This window comes from Onychostoma macrolepis, chromosome 13 (assembly GCF_012432095.1).
Source record: "Onychostoma macrolepis isolate SWU-2019 chromosome 13, ASM1243209v1, whole genome shotgun sequence".
In the NCBI taxonomy this organism is placed as follows: Eukaryota; Metazoa; Chordata; class Actinopteri; order Cypriniformes; family Cyprinidae; genus Onychostoma; species Onychostoma macrolepis.
In genome coordinates, this window is record NC_081167.1 from 27116907 (window position 1) to 27129120 (window position 12214).

The window sequence follows — 12214 nt, forward strand, 5'->3', positions numbered from 1 at the left end:
GCTAAACGCAGTGCAGAGGAATGGACCACAAGGTCTCAAGGCACATTTTTAAAAGATGAACTTGATTTAACCTGACATGAAGTGGCAACAGTCACAGATGCCTACGTAGCGCATGTTGCCATTAAACAACAATGAAAATGTCACGCAGAAGGATGCAAAAGCGTGTTCTGTGTGAAAGGCCCCTAAGGCAGGATCGCATGTTTCCTTAACATAGAAGGCGATACCATAATGCACCGTGACAGTGTCACTCAACACTGAAAAGTATATACTGTACATTATCGATCCAAAGTTTGGAGTTGTTAAGATGAAAAAGTCTCTTATGCTCATCAACACTGCAATTTTTTTTTTTTTTTTTTTTTAATTGTATTTTTACAATTTAAAACAACCTTTTTAATTTTATTATAATTTAATATGTATAGACCCTTCAGAAATGTAATGACTTGGTGCTCAACAAACATTTCTTCATATTATTAATGTTAAAAATAATTATTATATATGATAGTTTGTGAAAACCATGATCCTTTATTCCTGGATTCTTTAATAGAAAGTTTGAACAGAATTGATTTACAAAATAGAATCATTCGTAACATTTTAAATGCATTTACTGTCACTTTTGATCAATTTAATGCATCCCCAATAAATAAAAGTATTATTACTTAAAAAAAAAATATTACTGTCCTCAAACTTTTGAATGGTATTGTATATAAAATGGTTAATCTAATTACAAATTGACTATTGTATCTGATATTGTTGTGCTATGTACTTTCTCTTTGAATTATTACAGTGTGGCACTGAATGATGTGCTTGATCAGCTTAAATGCGGCAGGAAGAAACACACACACACAAGACTGCTTGGAGCTGCGAGAATAGACAGATGTCACTTTGAAACAAAGCTTAATGTTTTAACAGTCACGATAAATAAGTAATGGATGTGTGGATGACATCACTTCGCTCTCTCTGTCTGTGTCCTTCATTGTCTTTGACCTTCTAGTGAGCACTACTCGTAAAGCACTGTACTTTCCCTGACAGATTCAGCCCGATGCTGCAGTGGAGGAGGGCACTTTCAGACAAACCAAACTCCAGTTAGAAGCATGCACAAGCACAGATTTTTCGGGGAAACAAAATCCTCAAGCCTCCAACCTGTCATTTAGAGACTACTTTCCACTATTCAATCAATTCTCCGTGAGCACAACAGTAAAACATAAGTTTACCTAATTAAAACAGCTTTCAAACATTGACTTTAAATCGAGAATTTAAATGTTTTTCTCTTTCTCAGAGTGTGAATTCAAACCAGGCTCACCAATATGTTTTCCGTTCATGTGATAGTAGAAGGAGACACAGTAGGGGGTTCTGGTGGTCCCTGTTGGTCCTCGGGCTGCCGTAACATTATATAATGGAGAGAGAAGACGAGCTCGATCCCCGGCCTGACGCGGCCGCGACGTCTCAATATACATGTAGTAACCTTTATTGTAGATGGAAAGTATAAAACGAGTTACCACAAGGTTTTTCAAAGGGCAGAAGCTTTCACAAAATAAATAATAATAATACATACAGAAAAATTAAATAAAATCTGCTTTCTCAAAATTGGTCAGACAGTCATATTTTTTTGTTTAAAGCTGCAGTCTGTAACTTTTTTGAGTTAAAAATGATTCGAAATCAATATTTGAGCAAGTGCATAACCAGCCAGTGTTCAAAACTATTACCTTACTTTAGCCCGATTCACAACTGTTAGCTTATAATAATGTTTTCTAATTTGAGTGGTACGGGTAGGTTTTGGCAGGAAATTCAAGCATGGCACTGCGTCATTACGTCACGTCTGTAAACAAAGAAGTTTTCATGTGCGGATGCTGCAGGCGGCGCATCGTTTATAGCCTTTTCTCACAGCAGCTGGAATTATTAAATGTATCATTTTGATGGCGGATTGTAATCCAGAAAGTATTATGTGTTTATGAAACAAGTATGAATGAAATTAAATTATATTCCAGTTTTAAATGTGCTTCTGATTACAGATAGCCTGGGATTACACAGGATTTGTATTTTAAAGAAAACTAGTTCAAAGGGAGCATAGTTTGCTTTTTGGGTTAAAAAAATGTCTTAATATGAAATTCGAATGGTATGACAATTAGATATTAGACTGTACAGAAATTGAAATCTACACGCTAATACACACTATACTCATTGTCACGCAATGCTGATGTTGTTAACATTAATAATTTGAGAATAAAGTATAACAATAATAATCATTTGCACGGTTTGATGTGATATGAGCTAACCGATCTTCAGATTAAATCACGATTGGTAGCGCAATTTATTGTAATGCTTTTTTCCTCAGTTGGTCAGAACAAATGTGGCAGACTTGTAACTTACTTGTTCAGATGACAATATCCTGTGAAAATTCTTATTTTTGGTCATATATTCCAAGACGTAGACTAATGATTGTGAAGTACAGTAAACATCCACACCGGTGCGGTGAGTGACTGCCACACATTCACCTCAAACCATTAGATTCATCCGCGCTGGAGCCGTGCCAGAGTACAACACGGAAGATAATTCCGCAAATAACTGCAATTCCAGGTTTTCAAACACAGATGGCGACAAAGAGGCAAAACTTACGGACTGCAGCTTTAAGAAATAAAAGCTGATGTGGTTTTACAAATGTGCTTTTGTTGTTCACAATTTCAAGAATACAGGAGCATTTTTCTATAGAGTTTCAAAATTCTCAAAAAGAGTTTCCAAAATTCTCTATAAAAGGTACTTTGGGATGGTTTTGGAGTTTGAAAAAGTGCTATAAAATATATTTGAACTGAATAGAAAAGAGTTTCTCTTCAGATTCTAATAGTGGGCAGAAAAAAGATTGGTGTGTATTTTTACCTTCTTTCGTCCCACTCCTGTCTGTATCCGGCCCTGTGTTAACCGACCGTTTGGGGTTCTGTGTGAGATGGTTCTGTCTGGTCCAGTCAAACACATCACTGCGGTCTTGAGTGAACCCACATATCCTAATGTCCTCAAACCCGCACACGTGATCTACACACAAAAACATGAGAGGGAATCAAGATCAACCTTCAGTTCAAGAATGCAAGAATGTGTTACATAAGCGATAATAAAGATGGTTTACAGCTACTACCAAATAAGTAAATAATTAGACAGAAAATATCGAGTTGAAATATTTTATTAGCTCTATAAACTCAAAGCTTCTGCAAAGAAAAACACAGCTTTTCACCATATAAATAAAGACAAGGCCATAACATGTTATTAGAGAAGAACTGTTTTAAAACCGTACCTGTTTATTTTTTTAAATCTATTACTGTGTACAAAATAAAACTAACACTTCAACAATATTACCACAGGCCTACGTCAGTAAATACTGAAGTCCTGCGGTTTAATTTAACAGTAAATACAGTCGATAACTGAGGCACAAGATGATAACGGTTGCATTTGAATGAAACGAGAGAACACAGCGGTGCGATACAAGAGACGTTAAAGAATCGCGGGCCTCTAACATCCGTTGAACGGTGTGTTATTTGCCATTGCTAAAGACGACGGTTGTTATTGGGGAGTTACATACCTTAGAATGTCCTGACTGACCAATCAGAATCAAGTATTCCAGAGAGTCGTGTAATAACGAATAATAAAAATATGTTAAAGCACAATTTATTAGCATTGCTGAAAGGGGTGCTATAGCAGTAAAAGGGTCTCAGGTGAGCACCAAATGAATTTCCCCTCATAACTATCCTCTTATTCTTTCACTGTTATTCACCATGTGTGAATTTTGAACTGAGTTTTCCACATGTAGTGTGACCTTAAGCACTCTATATGTTATTTACCAAAGGTAATAATTCCTTGAATTGTAGAACACTGCATAAGAAGCACAGTTTATTAGTGTGTCTACTTGCAATAAACTTTAAAGACTCTGAGAACGTAATCTATGTTCTTCCCGTGATCACCAGCAGGGCTTATTCGAATGGCAACAGGAGGACATTAATCTCATTTAGGTCAAATATTGTCCAGTAAGTTGCATTGAAAATGGAAAATCTTAAAGGAACTTGGGTCTTTTGTGGCTGACATTTCTGGCACATATCGCAAGAATGCAGCTAAGTCTGTTTAGCATGGCTAAGCATCCACACCTGCGTTTTCGTACTTGCGTAAAGTATGTTTCTGGCCTAATGCTGATGAGCAGATCTGAGGAGAAGGTCTGCAGGGTTTCTCGGGCGTGTTTAATGTAAGGAGGCCTCTCGACAGGTTCCTCTGGAGTACTGGAGTACTCTCAGCATATTGCAGTGTTCACAGTGATTACCCTCATTTAACAAACACAGAATACAGAATACTGTAGTTAGTCACCCATAACGTCTCCATTCACACTCTAAATGGCTGATTAACTCATTTTCCAAGTGTGAGAGGAGACAGAGCGACTGAATGGAGAAGAATGCACGATTTCCAAGTTGTGGTTTGAAATCACCATTTTCTTCCCTCTGCATGCATTCGGCTCTTCAATTTACTCTGCTGATCTCGAGTCTGTTTTAATTTATGTTTTTTTTTTTCCTTTGTACCTCTTTGGCAAAGCTCTGCGCTGACGCTGCCAGGAGAACTGTGTTGAATTTAATTGGGAAGAACTGAAAGGCAGGGCAAGCGTGAGATGGGAGGACGGTTCAGAGGAGAGAGAAAGACAACATGCACAAAACCATCACAGAAAGAAAAAGTATAAGACTGTCTCACCTGAAGGTCTTGGGTAAGTGTAGGCTGCAAGAGAAAATAAATGAGAAAAAAACAGTGACAGCAGGGCCTTCTTATGGATCAATTAACACAACAAATTAGATCAATGTATACACATCAAACAAGGCTGGAAGATAGAAGTGCAAAATTATACAGAGAAAACTTTAAATATTTATCTAAAAAAATTACTATATATAGTGTATATTTATGTACCTGCTCTAAAATAGTGTTTAATGTTTTTTTTTAATTCCATAATTTTGAACAGTTAAATAATTAAATCATTTTCCATTATATAAAACAACATAACGATATATACTGTTGTACTAAATAGAATAATTAATAATAAAGCAATAATTAATATTTATCTACATATATTTTACAAAATATTTGAATATAAAAGAATTAATAAAAACATTTGTTTAACATTTTTATTAAAAACAATAAAAATAGATAGCATTTACTTACATATATCTTACCAAATATTTTAATGAACATTAAAAAAAGTATTCATTCATTAATAATAATAATAATAATAGCAGTAAATAACATTTATATACATATATTTAACCAAACACTTTAATGTAAATAAACTATTTATGCATATACATACAATACAATTATTATATTTAATAAAAACTTGGCCAATCAAATTAGAAGACTGGAACAAACTTTTGTGTAGACATGAAGAAGGGTTTCATATCTTCCAAGCAGGCCATTTAATCTAAAGGTTGGCCATTTTTTCGAGGTTGGTCTGGTTAGAGTAATGCTGAGATTGGGAGTTGAAGATTGAAAGACTATCCAATGGGATTAGATTCTATCAGCACTTTCTGAGATCCAGACTCAGCTCTGGTGCTGAAACTGCTGGCCTGTTCTGTAGCCATCAGCAAACGCTCCACACGATGACTGCCACATGTTTGACATCTCAATTTACCATAATCCCTAAAGCGAAACCTCACATTTGAAATGTATGACCTCTGTTGATGGGATTCATGAGGATTTTAACAATTCTGACTCTGATTCTCATTCCACAACTAGCCCAGCTATGCTTTGCACTTGGCCATTTAAAATAAAAACATCTAAATGCATCAAAAATGTTATACTACCTACCTGAAAGGATTAAAAATAAATGGATGGGACAACGGAGATCTTGCATACTGTATGGTGTGTAATTGCAAGGTGACTTACGCTCGGAGTACTGGATGGTGCGCGTGACTGTGTTTCCGGTGCCGAAGCTGGTTATGGGAGTGAGGCTGACCTCATATGACAGGGGAATACGCAAGTCCGTCAGCGTGTAGGACATCAGCACACCTTTCAATGGCTCTTTAGTGGTGATCTGTTTGGACAAAACCGTTTGTCGGTTCTGCAAACACACAAGAGAGAAAAGGGTTTAATGGTTTAATCGTGCTTTGACAAGATTTAAATAAGGTCTAAATTAATTAAATACCATGTAATATCTTTATTTAACATATCAAATCATATACACTACCATTCAAAAGTTTGGGGTCGGTAAGGTTTTTACATTTCTCAAAGCCTGTTAAACTCACCAAGGCTGCATTTATTTAATAAAAAATACAGCAAAATAGTAATATTGTGAAATAGCATTGCACTTGAAATATAGTAACATCATTGCACCTTAAATCAGTAAGGAATATTTTTCATTATTATCAAGTAGTTGTGCTGCTTAACATTTTTGTGGAAACCATTATATATTTTTTTCAAAATGACAGTTCAATGATCAGCATTTATTTGTAAAAGTATAAATGCATGTCCTCATATTATTGCAATGTACATATAATAACATCATTGCTATTATATATACATATGTGTGTGTGTAATTTATAAAATTCAATGAAAGTTCAATAATCTGCATTTATTTGTGAAATTATAAATGTTTTTATCACCACATTTGAATTTAATGCCAAACAAAAGTATTGTTTTTAAAACAACAGCTTAGTGAGCCAAATTTATGAATGGTACTGTATATACATTAAATATGTATATTACTACATTTTATACTTTTTCAATAATTATTTTTTTTATATCTTTATGTCTTCTGTGTTTCCATCTGTGTACAACATATGGATAAGTTATACCTTGTTAAAAAAAAAAGTTGCATTTATAGTCACTTAAAAAATCATTAAGCTCTAATATTTATGGAACAATAATGATACAACACTGCCAAATGTAGCCCTACCATTATTCCTCAGCTGGTATTTAACAGATTCATCCAACAATAATGAAACGCATATAGCTTTGTGTCTCATTAGTAGTTCTGACATCATTTTGGATGGTAACTATTTACTGAAGACAAGCAGAACTGGAAGAACAGGAAGAAGAGGAAGACAGAGGAAATGTCAATGGCCTCATGGACACAGACACTTGCTCTTCTGACCATAGGACTTTTCACCATAAGCACTTCACTTTCAGAGAGGACAGAAAATTTACGCTGGAAACTGGTTGCGTCACACACAGAGTTATACCTCCACAAAACCACAGAAAGCCCTCAGTGCAGTGATTTGCTGAGTGCAAGGTCAGCTGCTATCCAGCCGCCCGCTGTAAGAAGGTTCAGAAGTCTTTCCTCAGGCACAACAGCAGTGTGCTGACTAAGAACACTTGGTGAAACAGATCAACTTGTCATTCTCTACTTTGAGGTACTTTGCTTTCCCATGGGACATCTCACGACGCCTCTGAATGCTGCTGGCTTTGAGGCCTTTCTGAAGATACTTTAGCAAAACGTTAGCATTTTGTGTGTGTTTGTTTTTTTTTGCTTGAGCTTTGTGATTTTACCTTGAACATGTAGTCTCTTTACATGTAAAAGAGAGCATTTACTGCTGCATAATACAGTTTTATAAAAAAACACTCTATGCAAGTCCAAACACTTGCGCCTAATGCAATGCAAACTTTTGCATAAATGCAAGCTTGATTTCGTTGTATATAAAGCATTGCATTCTCATTGTTGACTCAAGGAATGGTATAGCAAACATTAGGTAGTTGAACTGTTTATAGCCAAATGAACAATGCTGCACATGGTTTAACAGTGGAGGTATCTCTATCTCTATCACAATATTGCAACCCATATGGCAGGGAGGAAATAAAAATCTGGGCCAAAATGTATTTAAAATATATGCTTAATATATGCTGTAAATAAAATAAAATATACTTTCAGTCTAAATGTGTGTATATATATATATATATATATATATATATATACTAAAAAGTAAAAATATTTGCAATCGTAAAATCAATTTTTTTAAGGAACCTCATCTTGGACATAAATAAATTTATATTTAAAAATATATACAGTATTACCAATATATTTGGCCATTTTTGTACATTTTAAATAGATTTAAAAATATATCTGACAATGGCTTTTTTTTCCATATGGAAAATGGCCAAATATATTGCTAATATATATATTCGCCATATTTAGCTTTTGATTTAGCCCATCCGTTCAAATGAACAGGTTGCAGTTCTATCTGGTACCACAGAAACCTTCACCGATAATATCTCATACTATTAGCTCTATCTTATTAGATGAAACGAATGTGCAGTGAGCTGTTCCAGTTCAGCTCTCACTCCTGGAGGATGTGTGGTAATCACAGAGCCAGTGGCACTCTGGCAGTCCAGGCTTTTCCATGTGGAATTATGGGAAACATGGCAGCAGCCTCATGGAAACGGTGCACAATGGAATGAGAAATTATCTTCAGCTCCGCATGGAGACCCGGGCAGCAGGTAAACCCGCTGCATTCCCTCCAAACACTACATACATGAATGAGTTTGTGTGTGTGTGTGAAGCTTCCAATTCATCCTTTGTTTCCCCTTTTACAGGCAGGAAGTAGAAGCGTAACTGTGATGTTAACCTGGCTAGTGAAGGTCAAACACATTTGTTATCTATCTAATTAAGTGCCACCGTAAACCCCTGTTACTGGGCTGTTCACCACGGCAACATGGAGTGTGTACCGCCACGTCTCCAACACTAAACCCACTTGAGCCCACACAATGCATGCCAAGACTTAACAGCCGTATCCAACACACACACTTGCGCAAACGTGCGCCTTGTAAAAGTCACAGATAAATTGTGTCTGCTTGGCTGCTCTTCTCTGTTAACAGGAATTTGCTGTGTATCTCTCCTCATCTAAATCACCACACACTTCCTACACACACACACACACACACAAAGACCAGGGGTGTTTTCTCCAAGGGACGGGTGACAGTGCTTAATGAAGAAAAAAGATAAGATGAGAGAATAATATAATAATATATAATAATATATAATGCAAAACAGACAAAAAGTCATATCACATCACTGTGACTGGCTGATTATTTTGTCAATATTAAAAAACCCTCCTATCATATTCACATCGGTCCACAAATCTGCAAAATAAAGAGAAAAAAAATCAATTCATTTCATTTCTTGTTTTGTCTGAATAAATATTGAAAAACGACAAAATTTCAGCTCTCTTAAAATAATATGACTGTAATATTTATCAATGATTTGTTTGTATGAAACACTAAACGCTAAAGCTTACATATTTCATCCACGTAATGAGAAGAATGAAGGAAATCATATAAGAGGAAAACCAAACTTAAAGGTCCGTTCAAACCAAGAATTTCAAGTGTAAAGATAACTGGAATGATAACTACAGAATATTACCATCCACTTACACAGTAATGTTCTGTTTATTTTAAGCACATTGCAGTTTTGTTGCCTGTTGCTTTAAAAGCTCAAGCTCTTTAAAGCAGTTTGGAACCAAAAAAAAAGTGATTTCCACAATATTGTTTGTCAGTGTCATTATCTTTGTAAATGTGGTGTGGATTCTGCTACTGTTTTACATGTAGAACAATTTTTTAAAACTGTATCTTTATCATTATTGTTATCATCTTTGGTGCAAATGGGCCCTAATGAATTGGACGTTGTCAAGAATGATACGAACACAAGACCTAAAGAATGCTATCAATGACCGAGATGACTTGAGGAAGGTTATCCACCCGATCACCAACTAAATGGATAAAACATAAAAAAATAACAATATTAAAAGTCAAACACCAGCTAGTAACAAATAAAAATACAGAAAATATGCATGCAACTGAATTTTGCCATGTAAAAAATTTGCATTTTACCTAGTGTGGACAAATAAACTATTAAGATGTTTCACTATATTACTTCAGATGTAAAGCCTGTACTCACTCCCACAATCTTTCACCTCCAAATGTCTTTTTTCATTCAGTGATTTGTTCTTTTCTACTTGTTTCCACACACCTGGTAATGTATCAGTCATCGGTACATATACTACTTCCTGTCCTCTTCATCAGTCACACATCCATTAAAAGAGACCAGGGGCTACTGTCATAACTCTGACTACTACAAATAAACCTGTTTTGTTGTTGTTTTTTGGATATAAGAAACACATATATGTGTCAACAATAACAGCATCATTGTATTGATAAAGACCTGATCGCAAAGAGCTGTAGTTTCACCGCATGTCAAGGAGTGAAAGTTCAGACATAATTTGGTTTGTCACATGTTGACCTGTAGCAGGGCATGCTGGGTCAATATAAAGACATCTCTCGTTCTCTCCTATCAGCTCTGCCTCTAAAGATGCTGCGGGTGATAGATAAATCTGTCTGAAGAGCAAACACTGATATTTGGATTGCATCTGAAAGCTGGACAAAGACAGCTGTGTGTGAGGTGAAGGCTATGTCCACTGTAAAAAATCCAATTAAAAAAATGTTGGAAGGGCAAAAATATTTAAGTTGAACTAATTGTATTGCTTGTGCTTAGTTGAGAAGACATATTATATTAAGTCTGCCCAAATATATTTAAAAAACGAATGGTTATTTTCAAATCCATTCAACATTCAGAATACCAATGTTTGACTGAACTAATAAAAACAAATCCAGCCAACACTGAGATTGCGCCTGAGTGAGCGCCTGTATGTCAAGTTCAGGCGTTAGATAAGTCAATCGTTCTTTTCAAACGAGGCGGATTACACAGTGTTTCTGGTCTCGTGAAGGCGCTTTGGAAGAGAAGTTCGTCGTTCCGAATGAGAATGAACAACTGAATCGTTTCACAAGGCCGTTCAAAGCGTCTCAGTCAGTTCCCTAGGAAGTGAATCACTAGATGGTGCACACGAGTTCCTGCACAGGGAAAGACCGTGGCTCAGTAAACACCAACTGATTAATCAATTTGTAAAACGTCACTACTGGTATTTATCAACAACAGACAGGACCGTTATATTTTGATATTATTTTTCTGCTATTTGAGGTAACTTAGCCCTATAAAATTAAATGTACATGCTCTATTACAAATCCAGTCAACATCAAAAGCACCAGCTCCCTTCCAAAAAAAAAAAAAATAGGGTTGCAACTTCTGTTTCATCACAAATTTAATTAACTGATATTGATGCATTGTAAATTATTTAAAAGGCATCATTTAATTTTTTTAACTTAAAATGTACTTTTCTTTCTCCATCAGGGTGTGGCCAAAGGTTTCCTTGGTGCTTTGTCATTGTTGCAAGATTTCAGATGCAACCCAGTCAGTTCTTTCAAGGCACCAAACACCAGACCGCTCCACTGCAACTACATACCGTGTGTGTACTTTCAAGACTATGAGTTTATTGTTTTCATTCCAGGTAATGTGTGTAAATGTTTAGAGTTTTTACTACAATTATAATGTGCTTTATTGTTCTCAGTGGCATCTACGCTAATATTAGTCTGTTTCATTCTTATTCCGAGGAGGATATAGCCACCCAGATCCAGTCTGTATCCAGATCAGATGATGGATCAGGACCTAGAGATGACCTTGACAGTCAGCGGAGACCAGGACAACTAGATGAGACCAACGAGACAGATCCCCTCCGAAGACCTCATTGGCCATCAGGACAAGACCATGAGAACCAGATAAGTCCTCTGCTCAATCTGACCTATGTTGCAGCCTAGAATTAAACCACGCCATGCTGGTTTCGTCTGGCCAGAGGAGAACTGCCCCCCGACTGAATCTGGTTTCTCCCAAGGTTTTCTACTCAATCTCTGTCACCGATGGAGTTTTGGGTCCTTGCAGCTGCTTATTTGGGGACACTTGGTTGATTGCACAGACATTATTGGAAGAGAGCTGAACTGGATGATGTCAACACTGAATCTCCAATTAACTGACTTTAACTGGAAAAATGACTTATGTCCTCTTGCATTATTGACAAACTATTTCCCTGTTTGACTCTGTAAAGCTACTTTGACAATCAGTATTGTATAAAGAGCTATGTAAATAAAGGTGACTTTATTTGATTTTATATACTGCAACCTGGTGAATTTTTTTTTTTTTTTTGACTTCTCCCTTATTTTAAAGATGTAATTGTGAACAATAATAATATTTGTAAATGTTTGTTTGCTAACATTAGCTTGTTTTAGTTTTTTCTTAGTTAATTAAACAGTTTAAACTGAATTTTGCAGTTGTTTTACAGATGTAATGTTTGTCAACTGGAGCTTTAAAGGGATAGTTCACGCAAAA

General features: G+C 35.8%; 1 protein-coding gene across 8 annotated transcripts in view; it reads right to left on the reverse strand.

Moving 5' to 3' along the window:
• LOC131551817 (MAM domain-containing glycosylphosphatidylinositol anchor protein 1) overlaps positions 1–12214 on the reverse strand; it is a 225058-nt gene that overhangs the window by 44683 nt on the left and 168161 nt on the right. For 7 of the 8 annotated variants that reach the window (XR_009273829.1, XR_009273830.1, XM_058794968.1 and 4 more), the window contains exons 12-15: positions 5896–6070; positions 4714–4737; positions 2872–3024; positions 1301–1462 (exon numbers count right to left, since the gene is read on the reverse strand). Coding sequence is in view for 6 of the 8 variants with exons in the window: in XM_058794968.1 (XP_058650951.1) it covers positions 1301–1462; positions 2872–3024; positions 4714–4737; positions 5896–6070 (514 nt within the window). In the remaining 2 variants the exon portion in view is untranslated. The remainder of the gene's footprint in view (positions 1–1300; positions 1463–2871; positions 3025–4713; positions 4738–5895; positions 6071–12214) is intronic. The other variant, XM_058794969.1, reaches the window with a different exon arrangement.